The sequence below is a fragment of the Nipponia nippon genome, unplaced genomic scaffold (genome assembly GCF_047370975.1).
Source record: "Nipponia nippon isolate SJK-2023a ecotype South Korea unplaced genomic scaffold, ASM4737097v1 scaffold_11, whole genome shotgun sequence".
Lineage (NCBI taxonomy): Eukaryota > Metazoa > Chordata > Aves > Pelecaniformes > Threskiornithidae > Nipponia > Nipponia nippon.
This window is the reverse complement of record NW_028262302.1, coordinates 24,965,626-24,987,838: the sequence shown is the minus strand read 5'-3', so window position 1 is coordinate 24,987,838 and position 22,213 is coordinate 24,965,626. Positions and strand designations below refer to the sequence as shown.

General features: G+C 47.3%; 1 protein-coding gene across 1 annotated transcript in view; it reads left to right on the top strand.

Annotated features, from left to right (window-relative positions):
• The first annotated feature begins 226 nt into the window (after positions 1–226).
• PRKCH (protein kinase C eta) overlaps positions 227–22,213 on the top strand; it is a 121,298-nt gene continuing 99,311 nt past the window's right edge. The window contains exon 1 of the mRNA XM_009461708.2: positions 227–741. Coding sequence (XP_009459983.2) covers positions 382–741 — 360 coding nt within the window. The 5' untranslated portion in view covers positions 227–381. The remainder of the gene's footprint in view (positions 742–22,213) is intronic.

The window sequence follows — 22,213 nt, the reverse complement described above, 5'->3', positions numbered from 1 at the left end:
CCCGCCCTCGCGCCGCGGGTTCGCGGCTCCTCCCCGCCCGGCGCCGTCCCACGCCCCAGGTGTTCCCCGCCGAGCCGAGCCGAGCCGAGCCGCGCCGCGCCGCGCCGAGCCGAGCCGAGCCGCTCCCCCTCGGCGGCAGAGGCCCGGGCCGGGCGCTGCGGCGGCGGCGTGGGGCTGGGCGGCGGAGCGGCTGCCCGCTGCCGCGGGAGGTGGGCGGTGCGCGGGGGGCGGCGGTTCCGGGGCCGCGGCATGGCCCGGGGGCGGGCGCGCCGCCGCCGCCCGGCCCCCTGAAGAGGCGCGGCGGGGCTGGCTGCCGGCCCGGCTCCGCGGGAGAGGGGTCTGGCTCTCCTCCGGGCTCCCGGGCGCCCCGCGGGGGCGGCCATGTCCGGAGCCATGAAGTTCAACGGGTACCTGAAGGTGCGGATCGGGGAGGCGGTGGGCCTGCAGCCCACCCGCTGGTCCCTCCGGCACTCGCTCTTCCGCAAGGGCTACCAGCTCCTGGACCCTTATGTCACCGTCAGTGTGGACCAGGTGCGGGTTGGGCAGACCAGCACCAAGCAGAAGACCAACAAACCCACCTACAACGAGGAGTTCTCCGCCACGGTTACCGACGGCCATCAGATTGAGCTGTCTGTCTTCCACGACACCCCCATCGGCTACGATGACTTCGTGGCCAACTGCACCTTGTGCTTCCAGGACCTCCTGCGCTCTTCGGGCCCCAGCGACAGCTTCGAAGGCTGGGTGAGTAGCCACCTCGAGGAGAAGTTCATTCTCTGAATGAATGAAGGAGCTCGAAGGGTGCTTGCGGAGCTGGGGCTTGTCCTTGCATGCCTGTGCTGCAGATGCACGCACGGTGTGTCTGCGTTCGCACAGGTGTACCTTCGTGCATCTGTTTGTGCTCCTGTGCTTCAGATTTGCTCAGAATGCTATTTAGGCTGCTATTTCAGCCGGTGCGTTTTGGGACCTTGAGAACAAAAAGTCTCAGCTGTCATAGCTTGAGGGTCAAGACACAGCTGAGGGCTGTGAAGTCTCTGCTCTTTGTGGACTAGCAGAGAAGAGACTTGTAATACATAACCAGCAAAGTACACCTGCAGACTCACGCAGTCACGTACCTTCCCTCTTTGCACACAGAGACGTACTTGGAGACTTGGGTACCCGGATCCTAGATCTGCTCAGATCTACACATGCTTGCACAATTGTTTGATGCATGCGTGCGAATTTCTTTGACTTCTGAGCAGAACGGCAGGACTAGTCTTGCATCTGTTATGTACGCTGCTGCGCTGGTTGAACACAGTTTCACTTACAGCTAATTCTAGGTTATTTCCAAGTAGATGGCACTTGCATCCGGCCCAGAGAACCTCATTTATGTCTTAGTCCTAATGGTGAGGGAAAGGAATAGTACAGGCTCTAAAGTTGTGCCTTTGCTTCCAGCACTGTAGAGGAGGAGGGAGTGACTGTATTGATCCAGACAGTAGTCTGCTTGTAAATGTTAGGTTAAAAAAAGAGGGGAAAAAAAAAAGGGGGGGGGGGGCATTTCTTCTGGGTAGAGAAGGTGCAGAAGAGCTGAGAATTTCCGAGGTTAAGATAAGTATTAGCTTTTTGAGGCCAGGAAGTTCAGCACCCGTGGTCAGGTAACCACCACAATAAAATCAGCCATGGAGGAAAGGGAGCTGACACTGTAGAGAACAGATAGGCATCTCGATCGTATCGCTGGTGCTTTCTGTTCTCAGCCGGTCTCTGTGACTGAGGTGTGATGCTACACCTCTGGGGGGATTACAGGGAAATGCCAGTCGCAGGATTGATTAATAGGTGTATATTGGTACTGTTGTGGTTTTGTTTTTTTTTTTTTTTCTTCTCATGGTGACTTGTGTACCCTGTGGATAGGCTTGAGGTTCGTGCACTAAAGGTCACATCACGGATGTGATTTTGTGTCAGGCGGAGGGATCCAAGCGAGCCTCAAACGAGTTAGCTCAGGTGTTGCTCCTGAGAGCACAGCCGGAGCAGAGCTCACGGGGTTTGCTTGGTGGGAGCGTAGCCCGCTTCCCAGGCCAGTCGTGCCGCTGGAGAGAAACCGCTCCTGGGACTTGTGCTAAAGCCATTTTAAATACAGAAGGGACCCCTGTGGGCTGGGGCGAAGGAGTGAGCTCAGGATGGCGAGCTGTGGTTTTGAGGGTTTTCTTCGTGTTTGTTTTGCTGGGGGTGTTTCCTCTTTGCTGTTGAGAGAGGCCGATCCTCTCGGGAGGCTGTGATCCCGGTCGTGCTGGGTCTGGCTACGCGTGGGGTTGGACTGCTCTCCTGCAAAGGTGGTGGCCTTATTTACATTACTAAAATATCTATAATAATATTGCCCCCGGTGTGGATGCATGGACGTCCAGGGGCACGCTGTTTATTTCATTTCATCCATACTGCAGTGCTGATTTTTTTTTTTAGGACAGATGCAGTCTGTGGCCCGAAACGCTTGTTTGGTCTTTGGTGAGGGAGAAGTTTCTTATCCCTGCTGGATAGGCACGTGTTTTATGAACTCCTGTACCTGCGAGTTGATGGGTGCAATGGGGTGGGAAATCAGTGAGTTTTTTAATTAGACTGATGTAAACTGATGTTACATCTGGACGTGTAGAAAGAGGCTAAGAGCTGCTGCTCTCCTTTTCAGTTAACGTCTAAAAAGTACAACTGGGGTGGATTTAGCGGGGAGTGAGCAAGCGTTCATCTTCTGTTCCCTTTCTCCTCTACCCTCCCTTTTGACTTGCTTCGTTAGCATCTTGGATAGTGTGCAGCCAGGATCACATGATGACAGGGAACAGCATCTTGTCTTGATAATTTAATATGTCTTGATAAATCCAGCAAGGCTGTCACAGGGTTTTGTGTAATCAGAAGGGTAGGAAATGCTGGTTTGTACCAACCCAAGGTCCGTGAACTGCTGGTACGACACAAGACACCACAAGGGATTTGTAGACGATTTGCAACACCTCCACTCTGAAGTCCTTCATGCTGCCCTTTTTCCATCCCCAAAGCAAAGGCACGTACAGGCAAGGAAGGAGCGAAGGGAAAATTGGTGAATTCTCAAAGTTTAACCTGGCTTGCGCTTACTTGGCTGTGCACGATTTTTCGTTTTGATTTGAAATAGAATTTTTGCATTCACTTTTCAGAGACAAGGACAACAACATTTTGGTAAACTCCCAATGCTCCTTGGAGTGATAACAGCCAAACAGGGCAGGGCAGCTGGCTGCCTCCGCTCCCCTATGCGCTCCTGGAGAGCCGAGCTGTGGGGATCACCTGGGACAGTCCCTCACTCACGTGCTGGCCCGAAAGTTTCGGCGTGAGCTCTCAGGTTCATGCTGCTCTGTTTATAAATGTGGATTTTCTCCTGCTGAAAAGAAAAAAGCAGTTAGTTGTAACATTGGTCACCACCTCTTGTGACAAGTGTAGGAAGTGTCAGCGAGAGGCGAGCAGGAGCAGCTGGAGTGTAAGCACGGGGGCTTCCCAGATGACTCGCAGGTACATCACTGGAATGATGACCCCAAACACTTAGGCAGATGAGTAAGTGTGTGGACATGAGCTGTCTCATCAGTAATGCTTGTACACCTGAGTCACCCCACTGGGGACTGGGACAGAGTTCCCTGTTCATTGTTTGCATTAAAATCCACGTGCCAGAGACTTTTCAGAAATGACCCTTTTTCTTCTAACCATTTTGATTGTTTTGTGAAGTCTGTCTAGTAAACACATTAGCACGGTCTGGATATTTTTTTAATTTGCATATTAGTTATTAAACACATTTGACTAATTTTACACAGATAAAATCTGTTAGAGAAGGATCTTGAAGCTAATAAGCTGTTTCCCGTTTTTTATATTTACTTGTCAAGTTGCAGAGCAGTAGTTTTTATTAATATTGTCAATTAAAAGCCATCTTGCCTTCAACATGCTTTAATGCAGTTACAACCGGGAGCGATCTCTCCGGTACCATGTTCTTTCTGGTAGGCATTTTCCTGTGTGGGTGTGAAATTGTGCAAACCTGAATGGTAGCATTTTACACAGGTGTGCATGTCCCTGCCAGGTGCAACACGGTAGAGAATTCAGCTGGCTGCTATCCGAAAGCTCTTATATTATGATTTACATCAGGGTTGAAACTTGTCTTTTAAAGTGTTTGGTTTTGCACTAGCATGTGCTAAGACCTTTTTACTCGGCAAAAGCATCTTTAAAAGGTATTATCTCCTTTTTAACTGTCTCTGAGTGCAGTATAGGAAGCAGTCATATGTCAGTGGAACAACGTAAATAATTTGGAGTACTGAGTTGTAATGGAAAAGGGAGATGTTTACAATACATAGGATTATTCCTATGAGTTTTATGTAGTAGCTGAAGTAATTTTTAAGCTTGGGGAAACACTATTTACAGATACTGAATTGCATTGTTGCTAGGGAATTATCTAATTACGATTGTAAAAATTATTAGTCCCTGGGTAGAAATGTCATAATTTCTAGGACTTTAACAAGGAGTTAAAATTAAACCTTGATCTTGAAGTAGCAAATTATCAGAGTATACTGAAGGAAATTAGATAACAGATGCACTATAAGATTAATGAGCCAGTCTCAGCTTCCTGATGAGTTTGTTACCATTTGCTCATGTGTGCAGGAAGAGATTAAGACAAATAATTCTCCTGCATTCCTCAACTTGAGCTCTTTCGCCTGTATCCTTTCCTGTGTTTTTTTATTTCTTAAGGCAAAAAGAATTGTATTTTACCTATGTTTATATGCAATTGTATTTATTGAACACTAAATTGAAGAGTTGAGTTAAAGGAGAATGCAACTTCTTCCCCAGAGCATCACGACCTTGACAGAGAGCCAGGGTCCTGCAGGCCAAATACGATATGATTGCTTCTTGTTTTAGCTCCTGCTTCGCTGCAGAGTGTTGTCCAGGTGGGCAAAACTTGCATCAGGAAGCCAAAAATACTGTATAGGTGGTGACGGAGGATTTTGCAATGCGGTATTTGGTGTCTGCATCAGGCTGTACCCACCTGTAGAGAGGGACTGCAGCATGTAGAGCGGGAGTAAATGGTGTCTCCTTCTATAGCTCAGTAGCAGGCTGAGAGAAAGAGCAACAGCGATCTCTCCGTGTGATTTCTGTTTCCATCCACATGACAACCATGTACATAGCGCAGATCTCTGAACTGTGGGAAAGTCACGCTGCACGTTAATTGCAAACTAGGCTTGAGTGAACTAAGTTCCTGCCCTATTTCTTGATAAGTTTTAAGTTGTTTCTGTAATTATTATTACTGATGGGCAGTTGTTATGTTGGATGGGAATAGTGGAGAGAAACACCCACTGCAGAAGGTAAGATGGTTTTTGAAAGCTACCAGAATTTCAGCTTCTGTTTCTTTCCTTTAGCATACGGCTGTCCTTTGGCCCTACGAACAAACCCTTCGGCATGCCAGCCGAGTCCCGTGCACCAAGGCTACCTGAGAGTGCCCTGCAGCCTAAAACAAAGGCTGTCATAAATAAAGAAAGAAAAGATTGTTGCTATTTGTCAGGTATTAAATAATCCTGGGAAGTGTGATGCTAATAACAGTTGTACTGATCTAGGCAGATAAGAACGACTGGAGCTGACTGTGTCACGAAGAGCTGCATGCTTACTGCCCTGTTTCAGCATCAGAAGTTGAGCTAGTTAGGAGTCCTATTTCTCGCTCAACTACGAGCTCCTCCCCAGTAAATGGCCTGTCTGGCAACTGGGAGCATCCTTGGAGAACAGAGGCATTTTGCTTGAGAGTGTGTTAGGCTGGAAAGATTTGGTGAAAGAGTAGCCAGTTTCCAGTGGTTAGAGCCACTGGGATGCCATTAGGGGTCTGTGGGACTGGAGTTCATGCCCTGGGTTTGAACTGGGTGCAGCAGGATACGAGCCTGGCTGTCCTTCGTGCAGCTGGGTGCCTGGTCCTGCTGTGGTGCTGGCTTTCCAGTGTGTTCCTCAGTCTGTTTTTCCACAGCCATGTCTTGAGAACGGTTGCTGTGATGCTGTTGGAGTTGGGAAGGGCTCTGGGAATGCGGGAGAGGAGCACGCTTTCCCACCCAGTGCAGTTTGGCTGGGATGGGCTGTGCGAGTATCACCATGTTGCTTTCCCTGGCTGCGAGCAGCTGCTGAGCTGAAAGCTCAACCTAAACCTCACTGAAAGGTACCCAGGCCCTCCGGCTTCACGGCGTGGTGGGCACATATGTTTCCAGACAGAGCCGGGTCCGCTCCCTACACAGTTGGCTTGTCAGCCCGCGCTGCCTTTGCCTGCCAGCCCATGCACTGGCACTTCGGCTCTCCGGCTTGGTGGCAGCTTCTTGGCGTGGGGTGGAGCGGGCGGCTGGGAGAGGCCCCAGCTCGCGTAGTCACACAAAGTTTTCTGGAACTGTTTGTTGAAGCCCTTGCTAATGTGGTTGCTGGGGTGCGGAGCTGACTTTGATGCCAGGGTTAGCTTTCTGTTTCTGCTGCTGCCTGTTGCTCCGCTGGCAGCGTTGCCACCGAATTACCTGCAAGCCGTGGTTAGAGGGAGTAGAGGCAGGCCAAGGGCTGATGCCCATGTCCCCCTCAGCAGCGTTAGTCATGGCAGAAGCAGCTCCTGACGGTGTTGGTGGACCTGTGCCCCCAGCCCTGGGGTTGCTCTGTCAGGCTGTGTGCGGAGGAGGAGGAGGGGGCCAGCGTGGTGATCGCGGCCCAAGCGAGCCCCGTGCCCCAGCTCTGTCCCCAGCCCCGCTCTCTGCACCCACGGGCCTTACCTCACCCTGTTCATGTTTTTATATTCAGCCTTTACCACAGATCTTTCTGTAAAAATGCATTGCATCCAGGCTGTCCGAGGCTTTCTGTTTGGAGTATTTTCTGAGTAATGATTTGGTTTCTGGCCATTTTGGGCTTATAGGCAATAAACCCTGCAGAAAAGATTGTCAAGGGGGCTGTTGAAGCTATTGAAATGCCATTAGAAAGTCTACTGATTTACAGTGTAATTCAATATGAAAGCATATCCCTTACTGAAGTGAATAAGACTCCCATCCTTTCTTTGCAAGCTATTAAAGCTCCTTTGATGTTTTAGGCTTGATTGTAGCTATTGTGCTTTGCGAATACAATCAAGAAATCCGGGGACCTTTTGTGTAACCATGGAGAAAAAGACGAGCAGAAGAGTTATCAAGTGAAATGAGTTGTTGGCAGCTTTTGTAAAGGATTCTGGATCAGGCATCGCGCCTTCTTGCCTCCCAAATCTCAGCCTATTTAGGCACGCAGTTAATATACGTCAAACCATGCTGCAGGCTTAATTTCTTCTGGAGACAGCGAGCAATCTTTGTTCTGATCACTTATTCCACCCCTGTGTTATTTGTGGGGCCGTGGAGTGAACCAGGCTGGAGTCCTGGATAACTAACCTGGCGTCGTGTCCTGGTGGAGCTCGCCAGGCAGTTGTTCCTCTCCCAAGCCATGCCCTCGGTTGTGCTGGTACAAGAAGCCCTGGCTGGTTGTGAGGGAAAGATTTGCTTTATAATTATATCAAAGATAGCAAATGTATGTCTAAAACAAAGTGCATCCTGAAGCGTCCAATTAATGTTGCTAAGCCACTTAGGGTAGGCCAGACAAATGACTTAAATTTCTGCAATGCCAGTGGCATTTTTTATTCTTTGACATCATGAGATGTTCTCATCGCTCAGGGAAGTCAACTGCTGAGGAAATCATACTGCTTTATTTTGAAAGCCAGCGCCATGGACAGATGTAAGCCAGGTTTCGTTGTGTTAGCGCGATGCTGTGCGAGAGCAAGCGTTCCTCGGCAATTCTGGTGCTACCGATATTCAGCGCTAAAATCTCAGCGTCAGTGCTGGGCCCAAGCTGATGGAAAAAATTGCTTTTTTCACTGCCCCTGCGAGGCCTTGTGTGCCCTTGTGCCCTTGTTACACTAGACCAGAGGCATCTAATCGATGACCAGATCTATCCCACAGGACTGCCAGAGCTGTTTTACCGGCTGACGGCCCGCTCCCTGCTTTGCTCTTTCCTGGGGCTCCTCAGATGTGGGGTGGGGGCAGGTTGCAGGGAGGCGAGTTGCTCTGGCAGCCACCAGCGTGTTTTCAGCCACTGTTTTCCTTGTGGGACCCACTGCATCTCCAGAAAGCCTCGTGCTCTCTAGCCTCCCGGTGATCCGTGTCATGATGGAGGGATGCAGCCCTCAAGACGGAGAGGTGCATCCGCTGCAGACGGGATGCCTGTGTGTTGTCTGTGTGACGGATGGATGTCAGTCACAGCCAGGGTTGTCTCCTCTGACTGCCACCTTGCAAACTGAGGAAGCCCAGCCTGGGAGGGACGGCAGCCCTGGGCTGCACAGACACAGGGCGTTTGGGACTTCAGGTCTGGGATAAGAGTTCTGCTTGCCTGCTGGCTCTCCTTGTTGCTGGATGGGAGTTTCTATGCTCCATTAGATGGTGTAGACCTGCCACTTGGGTTGGTGCAGCTTGCACTGGACTACGAGCGTGCTGCTATGATTGCAGTTACTCACGAGCTTTGTCAATACAAAAAAATGTTGGTAGGGGAGGAGGGAGGGGAGTGTGAACTTGTAGATGACATTACATGAAGGCTTTTTCTTGGTGTTCACCTGCCAAGTTTCTTAAGTATTGAGTTTCATGAGCGAGTTGATTGTGTTTGTATCAGCGATGCGGTGGCAGCTCTCCAGACTCCTTCCAGGAGAGGCCTCCGTGCTGTTGAACAGACAGGAGACGAAGTACTGGTGCAGAAACAAAAGCTGGGCAGCTTTGATAGCTGACTTCAGTTTGTGAGATGGGCGATAGAGTATTTATTCTGTTTTGTTTTTTTTTTTTAACCAACGTGACAATGCTGTGTAGGCCTTAGTGGAATTTTTTTGACTTTTTTTTTTTATTTTGGTTGCAATACAGATATTTCTGTCAGAAGGAGGAGAGGAGGAAAATACATCCGTGCAAGACATATTTCTAAACATGTGATTTGGTGTATGAGTGTTATGTGTCTGCTGTGAGTTTTAAAAAAAAAAAATAATAAATTGATAAAATCATTTGCAGTGTGAAATCACTTGACAGATCAGCAGAGCCCTGTAACCTCTCAAATGGAGGCGAGGGAGGGAGAGGATGTGAGGCACAGCCTGCGTGTCTGTGCTGTCCCAGGACATTACACCTAATAGTAAGAATTATACTGACAGATAGTCTGACAGTGTGCATCTAGGGGCTGAGGAGAGGTTTGAGATGATAGTTCCATATCTGAACACTGAGATGTTTTTCCTACCTTTGTCTCATGTTTAGTCTCAGCCATCCTCAGAGGCAGGGTTTTCACTTGTCAGCTGGTCTGATTTGGTCTGAAAAAGCAGCTCATACCTTCATACAGCACTTCTGGTTTCTAGCCCTCTCTCTGGCCTGCTCTGTGGTTTCTGTTTTTCCTTTACTTGTTTCTTATTTTTTTTTTTCTTAGGTCTTTGTCATTAGTCTCCATTTTAGCAAAGTACTGTATATTGTGTTTTTCTCTTGAATAAATTTAATTTTACTCTGTCATGTAAGCAGGACAACGCTTGTAAATGGAAGTCTTCATATACATCTCCACTTGCTTTAGTATCTCAAAGCTCCTACAGTAGCAATGGGGTCTTAGTTTGGGAATCCTTTTATTGCTTTTGGATAGAAAATATTTGCCATCATCCACAGTTTTATAGATGCTGTAGCAGGTTCAAGCAGGGACCAGTCATAGCTATGCCGAGTGCTGTAGGTATGCATCAGAGATGTGCACTGTCAGAAAGACGATTTAGGGTTGTGTCAGTTCACTGGAGCTGGCTGTACGGTCTGGATGGGAAAGAGGGTGACAGTTTTACCGTGACAATAAACGTCAGCCCGGGATGCCTGTACTTCCACGTGCTTTTATCTGACAGATTAGTTGCGAATAAATGCTGTCTCTGATAGCATTGGAGTTGGCTTGTCTATGCGTGACTTAGTTTCTAGAGTGATTTTCTCCACCTAGACTGGTCAGTGTGCACATCTTGCACTACATGTATTCATACAGAATAACGAAGGTCTCCTAGATCAAGAATGACTAATGAAAGACTAGCTTATCCTGTTTGAATTCCTACTTTGTCCTGCATTTATTTTCCTTGGTAAACAAGGCTGTATATCTTGTCAGTTTTTTTTCCCCAGGATTGAAGAGCAGAGGAAAAATATGTTGTTCTAAGTGGTGAAATCTGGGGATTGATTTACTGAAAGTTTTCTTCTATCTCGTATCCTTTAATTCTTTCAAAATTTAAATGCTTTAAACCTGAAGAAGAGAGGGAGAAACCTTTCATGCAGTGGGGCCCAATTCTTATCCTTCCCTAGTATGTAAACTCTGGCACACTCCATGAGAAGCTGCTCTTCATACCCCACTTCTTTCTGGCATCTATTTTTAATAACATCGACGTGGAAGTCGTCTTCCTCCTTTCTTACTACTTGTAAAATGTCACTCAGCAAAAAGTTTGCCTGTGTCTTCGGTGAGATTTCAGCAGAACAGGAGCCCGGTGCTTGCCAGGTTTACATCGGTGGATTCCCAATGGCATCAATGGAGCTACGCTGCCAGCTCTGCACCGGTCTAATTGGGAGAAGAACTGGACACATTTCTTTCCTCCTGCTTGCATGCAACAAGGGTTTATAATGATGGCTGGGTTGTACATAATTTATTGAGCACAGTGAGTGCTCCTGGAGCTCTGAGAAAGAGGAAGGAATTGGCTTCCGTGCAATGAGTTTATTATCTGGGTCATTCACAGACTGAGGCATCTAACATTAATATATTCAATGAAAATTTATTCTGTAAGGCACCCTCCTCCTGAGCCTGGAAGAAAATATAACCATGTGAGGAAAATGTTCCATTTCTTGTCAAAGCTACTTGACTGGAACATGCTATTTAATACAAAAGCTCCAATGGTGTCAAATGTGTAGGGTGATCCTCCATCTCCTAATAGGGCTTTGTGGGAGTATTGCTGTTGATAGTCAGTTTGTAAGATGGATCCCCACACCTATCACTTCGTTACCTGTTTACTTAATAACAGTACAAAGTCCAGTGTAGGAGCTTTGGGTACTCCCACCAGAATTGCTCACAAGACTGGCTTGTGAGGGAGGGCGACTTACTGCAGATTGTTGGCAATGACCCGACCGTCAGTGTCCTTTCTTAGAAATTTCAGCCTCTTGTTTCTGCAAGGGACTCATGATGTGGCAGCTTATAGGAAAAAATGCTGGTTTAAGTCTTCCTTAACGTAATGGGACATAATTGTGGTGGTTTAGTAGCTACTATATAAGCAACTTCAGCTGTTCTCATATTTGGTGTGGAGCAAAACCGGGTAGAAACCCAGCTGCGCTAGGATAAGCCATCTTCCTCTCAAAAATTAGCCCCTATTATAATAACCCCATCAGCACTTAATGATAGTGGCTCATTTTGACCACATTTTCAAATAATTAGCTCAAGTAACATTTAGCCTGTCTTGCCAATAAAGATGATGATAAAGTTTTTCCCCATCTTCTTGATTCTAGGAAGGAACACGTTTCGCTTTCCATTGCAAAAATCTTGCTGAATGTTTTTTTGGCGTGAGCCTAGAAAAGCGTCAAGTTCACTGTGCTCATATCCAAGAAAGGAGCAAGTTCTAGAGCTGTGCTAGTGAGCCCAGACAGTAGGGCTCTGTCCTTTCCATTTGAAGGACAAAAGGGGTATGATGCAGGCAAAAGAAGTGGGCAGCAATGTTACAGAAGCAGATAGGGTTTCTCTTGCATGTTCCGGATCTGTGTAGGTTGAGGCTAAGATCTCTAGCTCTGCCTGAAGGACAGTGGGACCCCCGCATTTACTGTTACGGTGCTGTCTCTGCAGGTGAGGACCCGCTATATCCAAATCCTTAGGGCTTGTCGTTGTCTTGGAGTGACAGTGTTGAAACGGAGAGCAAACTTTGGAATTCTGGAGTCTCTGGCAGGCTCAGGAATAAAGCATCAGAAATTCAGGCTATGCTGTGCATCCTCACAGAACGGTTTTCAGCCCCTTGTAGACAAAATATGTTCATGTGCTAGTATGGATGAAACCCTTTTCATTTGGGTGGATGCTTACAAAGTCACCCGGACTAGGAATGGGGTTTGTGTTTAACCATGATAGGAGCACTTTTTCAGCAGGCTCGTGAGCTCTGGCAGTTTGTCCAGGGCAGATCTAGGAGGAGGCCCAGCAGGTTTTTGTCCTCCCCCGCCCCACGGGCAGTCCCTGTGCAGCAGGAGAGGCGAGTGCTTCCTGCTCGTGTCTCTGCTTCTCACCGACCCCGTTTCACAGCCGAGCCGTGAACGTCAGTCAAAGGCCAAATGAGTTAATGTAGTGGGCTGTGAACTGTGGTTTTGGAGTCGTGCGAAAGCAGCGTCCATTCTGCTGCCTTTGCAGAGGAGTGGTGATAGCAGGAAGAAAAGGGGGGGGGAAGCTTTGGGGAGGCTGGGGACAGTAATCTCCTTTTGATCAAAGCTTGATACCACGATGGCTTTTCCCCTTGTTTTGTATCTACTGAAGAACTCTGGTAATGATTTATCAGTTCATAATCAACCCTGTGCTCTTCCCAACTACAGCCACTGTTGGACATGTACAAAAGCCCACTCTGATGCTACCTAAGCTCCACCGAAGGGGCGTTGAAAGCCGCGTCTTTTAGCTTGTCTTGGGCGAGCAATTGCCGCGTGTGGCCGCAGCTCTGCAGGAGCACAGGATGTCAGCGCTTGCGGTGTAGAAATGCCTGCGAAGGCGTGCGTGTGGTGGGGCAGGCAGGACACGACGCACACTCATTTCAGTTCTCGCTTAGCGCTGTGTGTAACGAGGAGAAATCCCTTTGGCTGAGTGTGTTCCCTCTGGTTACTGCTTTCTTGGGTAAAACTCTTAGAATTAAGAATGTTAGAACTCCAGAATTTTAGAAGGAAGTTAGAATGGAGAATTGAAGCTATATCCAAAAACATCGGGTGGTTCATTTTAGAGTTGCACTTTTCTGATTTTGTCAAGAATAAAATTTTAGGGTCTGGGAGGATTTCTCGAAGAGAAGCGATGATCATTCGAGTTGTCACATGTTTTGGCTTATGTGGATGCAATCTCAGAAGGTTTGTGATGTGTCCTTGCAAGTTTGTCATTTCCCTTTGTCATAGAGAAAGGAGTATTTGTGATTAATACGAGGTCACTGGATTTATGTCTATATATAAATAAGCTTACTGCAAAGAAACTTGCCTCAGCAGTGGATATGCAGTACTCATTGTTTTTAAGCAATGCCACTTCTTATTTTAGTAACGTTTTGGAGGCGCCTGTTCCTGTTTTGAACATGAACATTAGGTGAGAAAAGAGTAACTGTGGCTTGCTGGTTTTAAACAACCTTCGGTGCCCCTGTGCTTGCCAGATTGTTCTGAAAGAATCCTCCTGACCTCGAAAAAGCTCATCAACGTTTTCTCAGTATAAGTTTTGTGGTTCATTTCTAGATTGACTAAACAGTCTCCTTATGTTAATAGTCCTGGGCATATGAAATGTTATTTGCAGAGAAATGTGGGTCTGTGTTTTTTTTAATTACTTCAGCTGCACAAAAATACTCTTTATCTGTGCCTGATAATTTTTTTCACTGTCAAAGATAAGAACAGGACCTTTTTTTTTTTTCTTTTAAATATATGTATTTTTAGCCAGTAAATTGATAGTTGCAAAATTCTGTACACCTATAGTATTTATTCTTACTCCATCCTTAACCAATATTAAGCAACCGTTTCCACAGGAACGGTGCTCTTTACAATAGGCAGTGTTGTGGCTTGCTTCAAAGCCGCAGTCAGAACATGTAGGTGTTTGAAGAGTACTAGATCTTTCCATCCCTCGCTGTGAATTTTCCAGTGGGTCATTACTTGTGCAGACTTTCTATCTCAGTATCCGAAACCACCCCACTGCTTCATATTACTGCGTGTGGTAATGTCCCAGAAGCCTTTCAAGTGCTGCTGGGCTGCAAGAGGAATCTCTTTAGATTCATGAAAAGCCGTAACTTACGGTGCAGCGGTGGTAAGGATCCAATGCGGCTAGTTGAGGATCGAACTCTTCACTTCTGTAATCTTATCTAGGGCTCTTTCAATATCGTGCATATTAGGAGTTGAATGGTCTTAAGTGTTTTATTATCTATCTTAGGGGACTGCGTTGGTAATGGTTCACTTCATTGGATGTATGGCAGTTATTAGAGGCACCGTATCTTGCGTTTTCTTTCCCCCAAGGTCGTTGCTGAGCGTCCTGCTTGTAAAGAGGAGAGGAACTGTTCGACTGGCTTCTCGGCTTTATATTACAGGGCTCGGTAAACCTTAAAGAAGGGAAGTTATTTGATTTTTATTTGGAAAGAATATAATTGCTGTCCAAGGGATTTCTGTCCTCAGCTGGTGAAAGCTCTCTGGTTCAGGTTACAAGACTAAAATTGATGTGACTTTTCCTGGAGTGAATAAAATTTTGCTTTGGGAATTAAGGTAGCATGTCCCCCCTCAGCAAGGGCTGTTTGTCAAGGGGAAGAGGAGCATAAGGTCCACATTAGCAGTGCCACCCAGGTAGGGGAGTACTTTTCTCCAGAAGGGAATTTATACTTTTAAACATATTGGCTAGTGGGCTGGAGTTAAAAGCATCTGTGTGTTTAATATAAAGCAGATGCAACACTGGCTGTGGCACAGATAAAATGCCAGGCCTTCCATTCACAAAGAAACTAAATATTTATCAAGGAAGGAAGATGACAGCAGTTGTCCCAAATATGATGGCATTGTAACGGAGCCTGCCCTGCGCTTGGCTTACCTAGGATTGCCACATGCTTGGACTCACAGTGATCCCCAGCAAAAGCTCTGTTTGAAGAGGAGAACGTCTGTCTGCAGCTTTGCAGGTGATGTTGAGCTTTGGATGGGAAATGTGGTCAGCATCAGATTATGTTCTTGATTGATGTGAACAAAACCATTCCAACCACGTTCTGACCTTTTCCTCTACAGACCCTTTCTGGTCCGTGCCGTCCCCGTCCCTGTCCCGTCCCCCCCCCCCCCCCCTTTTTTTTAATCCAAGGTACATCTTGGTCACATTAGTTGAGAAGTGCTTCCTCATCTTGAAACCACGCTTTGGAAAGGGGAAAAGAAATATTAAAAGGGGGAAAAATATTAAAAGGGGGAAATAGGTGACAAGATGCTGTTGGTAGATGCCAGCAAGCTGCCTGCCAGCTCGCAGTTGCGTGCAAACCCCAGAAGTGCCTCCTCCTTCAGATGGAGGCAGATGGCTGGGTCAGCTGAACGGCATATCCCAGTGACACAGCGCCTTGTCACCCATCCGGTGGCCTGCGCAAGGCTGGAGGCTGATGCTTGTCAGCTCCTTCCCGTCTCAGCTCAGTTGCTGGAGTCGCAGCTATGACTGTATGGTCACAAGCGCCTGGTGAGATCATCTCTCTCATGAGGTAGATGAGGAAAACTGTAATCACAGACTTGATGGGACTAAAAATTGCTTGTCTTGGACAGTCTGTCTCTTATTGCAGTGCTTGGCTTCACGATTTCGGGACTCTTGTTTTTCTTTTCTCCCCCCCCCCCCCCCCAATCCTTGCAGTACAAATATACAACCAAGGGCCCTTTACTACAAAGAACCTCATCTACACACCTTTTTTTTGAACTCCTGTTTTAAAGCAGTATTTTTATTTTACTCCTCCCTCCCTTCCCCCCACCAAAAGAAACCCAAACAGAACACCAAACCCACAAACAAAAACCACTATACAAATGATCTAACTTGGCAAAGCAACTGTTGGCAATGGCACGTCCTTTCTGGGTGTTGTCAGCTGCAAACTGGATCCCAACCTACATTCTTTTTGCTGCATGAAGACTTGACTGTGACTCCCAGCGCTGGACCTCGTGGGATTAGAGCGCAGACGGGAGCGGTAACATCTGGACACCAGGAGTGAGCATCATACCTTCAGGAATGCTGGGGGAGCGCGTGCCTTGGTGCTCCTTTTTTTTGTACCTTCAGAAATATCTAATTGGCTGTGCGGCCAGAAACTGCTACTGCTTTTACATGATGTTCTGGGATGTGTGTACCGGGGATGTTCAAGAATCCCATAAGCTGTTGGCAGGGAATGGGAGAGGGGTTAGTGTGTGGGCTGAAGCACTTTTAACCTTCCTCTCTGCCTTTCCCTGTGGCCCAAGCAGATTCTCTCCTGTGAGACAACACCCATATTTGATAGTTTGCTTTTCATCCTTCTGTCTCAAATCACTTGGCAAATCATCTTGCAACATGGAGCATGAGAGGAGATGTGGTGGATTAATGATAGCTGGATATAAATGTTAGTCCTTAGTAGTTTCAGTATTAAGAAACTGCCAGGGGAGGATGGGAGAGGAAGAAGGAACAAGTCGCTGTGATTAATTGAAGATCTGGAAAGAATGGTTAGAGCATAGGTGGTTGGGCTTCTCCATGGTGTTACAACCCATGCCACGATCTAGGTTTCATAAGTTGCTGGAATTAATCCCTCCTTTTTGTATCCTCACTAAGGATGAGTAATGCAGTTATAGCTTTAAATGGGGATATCTGTGATGGGAGCTGTAGTTCTAAAGATTGGCATGCCACTGAGACATGTTGTTTGAAACCACGCTTTTTTTCAGAAATATTGCTGATAACTTGATTTTGGACACAAATTAATTCATTGTGGTACTGACAGAGGTGGTGGTGGTGTCATCCCGGTGTTCCCTGCCCCGCAATGCACTTAGAGGAAGGCCTTATAGTCACTGAAAGGAACGATGGGTTCTGGTGCCATGGAGCAATTGACTCTTCTTGATGTCTGAACCGCTGGGCAGTCCAGGCACACGTTGCTTTCAGGGGTACTGCAGAGTCTTCCTTGCACGGTTTCGAGGCGGTGTACCTGCCGTGCAGTGCACTAGGTCAGGCTTTTGAAGACCACAAGCGCTGTTTCTAGCTCTGCTCCTGCCATCCCCGTACATTGCTTTCCTTGTCTATAGAAGTGGTGGTGTAAGGTTTCCCCCAGCACCCCAAGGGGCTTTGCGGTCTTTGGTTGAGAAGGTGGAGACGTGTATGATCTCAGATATGCAGCTCCCTTCACACATCCCATTGCCTTTAGGAGAGATACAGTAACGCTGCCGTAGGAATGCAATACCAGGGTTGCAACAAGGAGATGGCAGCCTGCGTGGGAAGCTTCCCTGGGTGAAAGCAAGCACTGTGGGCCTACCTGGTATGGGGGTTCCCTTAGCCCTACCATCCACGTTTTGGGGTTCCAGCTATCCCCAGTGTTGTGCTACAACAGCTCTGGAAGTCAGGCTGAATAGGTGAGCGATGATCAGATAGCTGTTGGCCCCTCATGCAGCAAACAAAACATTTGCCAACCGAACAGCATAGCATTGGGTATTGCAAGGCCCTCTACAGATCTTTTCAATGCTTGGTGTCGAAGGGCAGAAGAGGGCAGGTGCCTGCAAATCAATCCCTCTGCAGAGTTTTTGCTTTGCGTTTGAATCTCTGTATCACGGCACCCCAGCTTCCTGCTGTCACGCTGCAGGCATTGAGACGCTTATCGCATCTCACTCCGGGATCCTTTTTTTTTTTTTTTTTTTATTTTACAGCACCCATTAGTAGTGATCAAGCACCATAAATAGCTGGACTTTTCCAGCAGATTGCCTTTTGCTATACCACCAGGACTTAACTTTTTAACTTTTACTACAAAGATGGGATTTGGCTCTTCAAAAGTGAGCTTTTGACAGAAATGGTTGGAGTAGCAGAAAGTTGTGACCTTTCCCCTTTCTACCTGGGGTGTTGAGAAATTTGATGGATTATAACTGGAGGACTAATGGATTTTAATGGTTCATGATCTCATCAGCTGTGGCCTGGTTTTATAAAGAAAGAGCTATTGGACAAAAATGGAAAAGCAGCAGTACACCAAATGAATTATATGTAGTAGGAAGATATTTTAGAAATAGTGACACACCTAATGGAGACTCGAATGAGAATTTCACAGAAGTTTGATTATGCAATAAAACCTATGAATAACAAGAAAATATTTTCCAGCACTGAATACTGGAGAACAAGGTAAGTATGTAAATGAGGAAGGTGCTGGGGAGACAACTGCAGAGGGGTTCTTTGCAGAGTATTGCAGCTGGTTTGGGGGTCCACAGCTCCTGGGGCTGGATCCATGAACAGGGTATTGAGGGCTGTGTCTGACGTTGTACAACCCAGCGGATTTCCCCTAAGTTACCCAGCGCTCTCCTGCTCTAGCTGTGCAGTGACGCTCCTTGGGCGACCAACAAGGGTGCCTTGAACACAGGACATCAGCCCATGATGCAGACTGTGCTGCTTAGTGTAAAGGCATGAATGATTCATCAGCCTGCCTAGATTTGTTAATAAGGTTAATTAAAACTGTAGGTGAATGCCGTGCCTTGGAAGACTTCTCCTCAAGACCGAGAGCATCATTATTGCTTCTCTGCCCAATCTTTTTGTTTCCCCTTCTGTATTACCACCTGGTGCCTGTTCTGTTCCTTTTTGGGCAAAACCCAGGTCTCTGGTGTGCGCTGGCTGGTGCATGGGCTACCTGGGCTTGCTCCCTGGCTAGCACTCGCCTGCCCTTTCCTTGTCGGGGGCCATTGCATCAGTGCTGAGCTCAGCTATGTCAGTGTTTTACTCTGAGGAAATTCCACTCACCAACTCATTGCTATGGCCCTTGGAGCATTTCCAAATAGGAAGTGCCACCGACTTGCCTGCTTGGCACCCGTCAGTGATTTATTTTTTTTATTACTGTAAACAGCAAAACTGGCACAACTTCCTGGTTTTTCTGCCAAGTTATATTGAGTTAATATATGTGATGAAAAATATGTTTGCGGAGCATCTCCAGAACTTGGAGGTAGAAAACAGCATTGCCTGCATTGTGTGCTCGGTGAGAGACATAAAACATGAGCTGTCAGCATCATCCCTTTGCGACTCGTGTCCAGAGTGTAATAGCTGAAGTGGTGTCCCAGGGCTCCATAGCTGTTGAAAGATTTTTGTTTTGTTAGTAATGACTGGTTGTTGAGGTTTATTGACTTGTTGTTACTGTTCATTGGATGGAAATAGAAGATTGTTTGTTTGTTTGCTTGTCAAAGCTCCAAAGTCCTCTCGAGAGCAGAGACCCTGTCCTGTTTTCAGCCTCTCTTACCTGCAATTGCATATATAGGTGTTTGCAGGCAGATTTCCATGCATTGCATATGCAAAGCCAGTAGCCTGATACTAGCTACTGAATGTGTGCATGGCTTTATTTGCTGTAATCAAGTGTTCAAACAGCTGAAAACGAAGCCCTGCATTTGCCATCCTTTAATTTAGTGATCCTGCATTGATGTCAGTATCTGCCTGTTAGGAAATGCAAGTAATCTGTGATTTTCCTCCCCCCCATCCCTTAAAAAAAATAAATAAAATAAAACTAGTTCTAGGAGGAAGGCAAGAGGAGTTGGGAGGAAAATCCAGTGATGGACTGGACATGGTGGTATTTTGCATGGTGCTACAAAGCAAGATGTGTGTTTAATAATTTGTGCGCAGCAGAGCTAAAGCTCTGCTTGTACGTGCATGTGGCAGGGAAAGGCAGAATGCGTCCTGCCCACGCGATTTTGGTTTCACATGGTCTATGGTCGCACAGGCTGTGGGAGGGAGCTGGGGGAGGCGGCACGAAGGTGTCGAGAGCCTTCCCGGGCAGTGGTGTCCTGCCCGGGCTCTCTGCAGCCAGCTGGCTTACCGAGGCTGCTCAGGGGGGCACAGAGCAGCCTTTGCTCTCTGCCTGACATCTCCCCAGGCCGCCATGTCCAGACACTAGAGCAAATGAGATGCCGTTTGTCAGCCATGTGGGAAAGCGGAGCAGAGTTGCTTGCAACTTCATGTCCCCCAGGTGCGAGGTGGGTTCAGAGCAGGCTTTTTGCCACCTTGCTCCTATCCGTTCCACAAGGCTTCGCCCAAAAGGGGAGACCTTGGCCTTCCAGGGCTCTGTAGCCCAGTAGTGCTGCTGCACCAGCTTGCCCCATCTCGCTGTACAGGAGCTCTCCGGCAGCAGCGGCTCGCTGCAGGAGCCGTGTAGGACAGGAAGCCACGCGCCGCAGCGTGGCTGCGCCCTGGCGATTGCAGAGCCACCTGCGGTAAGCTCGGGCTGCGTGCACCGCTTCGAGAGCTGCCGACAGCGAGCTCCAGCAGCGTGGGAGACCACCTTCCTCCCCTGACCCACGGGCCCGGCTGGGGAGGGCTGACAACAAACAGCCCCGCTGAATCGAGAGGGGAAGGCTCTCAGGCGGGAGATTCGGCGCCCGCTTTGCTGTTTGCGGGCAGTTTGCAGAGTTTCCCACGCTTGGCATGTTCTGTGCCCTCAGAAATTGGACCTTCGCTGCTAGGGTCTGGTCATCTTCTATGTTTTCTTCTCGGCCTGTTTACCACCCTAGTCATTTCTAGCCCCACACTTGTCCTGGGTGAAAGCCCTCCTCTGTTGCAGACTCCAGTGTGTGGTGCATGGGAGTCTTAGACTTTCCCCCATCCCCCATAGCATTTTGAGTTTCACTTAAATTTCTGAAGGAGCGGGTTCTTGCTCAGCGGTGGTACTGTTGGGGTCAATGCCCAGTCTTCAAGAAACTTCAGTACTGTGGGACTGATAAACAGGCAATTGGATTCCCTCACCCTGCCACATAACTTAGGAAAAAGAGATCAGAAATCCCTCCGGAGAGTAGTTGTTGTTTTTCTTTAAAAATGTAAGGAGAACAAAAATATGATAGTTTGTCTCTTTCTCTCCCTTTTTAACTTTACAGCCCTACAATTTTTTTCAAGTATACTAAAGAGCAGCCACCTGCAACTATTACTCATAAATCATTCATTGTTTTAGAGGTGGGATTTCTTAAAAGCAATGTAAGTTGCTGTAACTCCAGTAGGAGCAGGCTTTGGCTCATGCTTTTGAAAATTTTATTTTTTTTTTGAAGATTTGAAACCTCCTTTTTATCTATATTTTACTTGTAGCCCTTCAAGCAGGTTTTCTTGGCAGGAATTTTCACAGGATAGATAAATCTTGTTGCAGCTCTTGCTCTTCCTACCCGAGCAAACCTCCTGTTGAGGTGGGTAATCGCTTGGATGAAACCAGACTAAAATTGATTAAAGAGTCCAGGATTGGCTAAGAGTCATTAGTTATGCATGATTGTTCACGGCTGGTGCACAGCTTATAATTATGCAGCTTAACTGAAAACAAAAGTAATATTTTAAACAGCTGTCCCGGAACAAAAAATTAGAATGACAATATTACAGTAATAGCTGGAATAACTGGTTATAGGAGTTATGAGAGAGACTAACTTTCCACCCATTTGTGGGTTTTTACCTCCAGAGTGTTAAGCATACGGCAGTAATAGTTGATGGAAAGGTTTCTTTTTCCCCTGAAACGTTGACAGTTACCGTCACTTGCAGGCGGCAGAAGTTTTGAACCTTCGTCCCCTACCAGGGGATGGCCAGGCTAACCCCCAAGGGACCAGCTATCATCTCTAGGTCTAATGGTGCATCTGCTGCAGCTGGAATCGGTGAGCTGCGAGGGCTTCGACGCTTTGTGAATTCAGCAGGGTGCGTGGACCTACCAGTTAGAGGTGGGATTGGCAGCTTTTCCCCAGCGCTGTGTCACCCTGTGCTCGCTCTTCGTTTTGAGACCTGGCGTCAGAATGAAATCTTGGTGGGAGCAAGGAGATGCTGCTGTTTGGCAGCACCAGATTCAAAGCTTGGGTGGAACAAGAGCTGGGGTTGCTGCTGTTCACCAAATGGCATCTCCTAGGGCCTCCCCTGCATGGAGCTTGCCATGGGTTGTTGAGAAACTGTCCACGTCTGCCCTTGGTACCTGCAGTGGGAATTACTGCCCGAAGTGCTTGCCAGCCTTTGCAGGAATGAGAAGATACTTGGCACCCCATTATTTTTTAGGCACACTGATTTGAATCTTAAAAATTGCATGCTGTGCATTTGTAGGAAAAATACTTTAATCTGTTGGTCTGGAAATGCAAAATCTCCTTTTGTACTAGAGAGCCCTAAGGATTTTTCAAAGGTGCTTGACTTGATAGACAGGTGTCTGTCAGCCTCGAAACGTACAAGAGGGACTGATTAATCCAGACACGGTGTATTTGGCTGAGAAAATTACTACTTGACCTGTCCAACAAAGGCATGCTCAGGTGGAGGTGCTACCTTATTAAAATACAGAAAGATCTGACATTCCATAAGCGTGATCTGTTAGGAGCTTAAA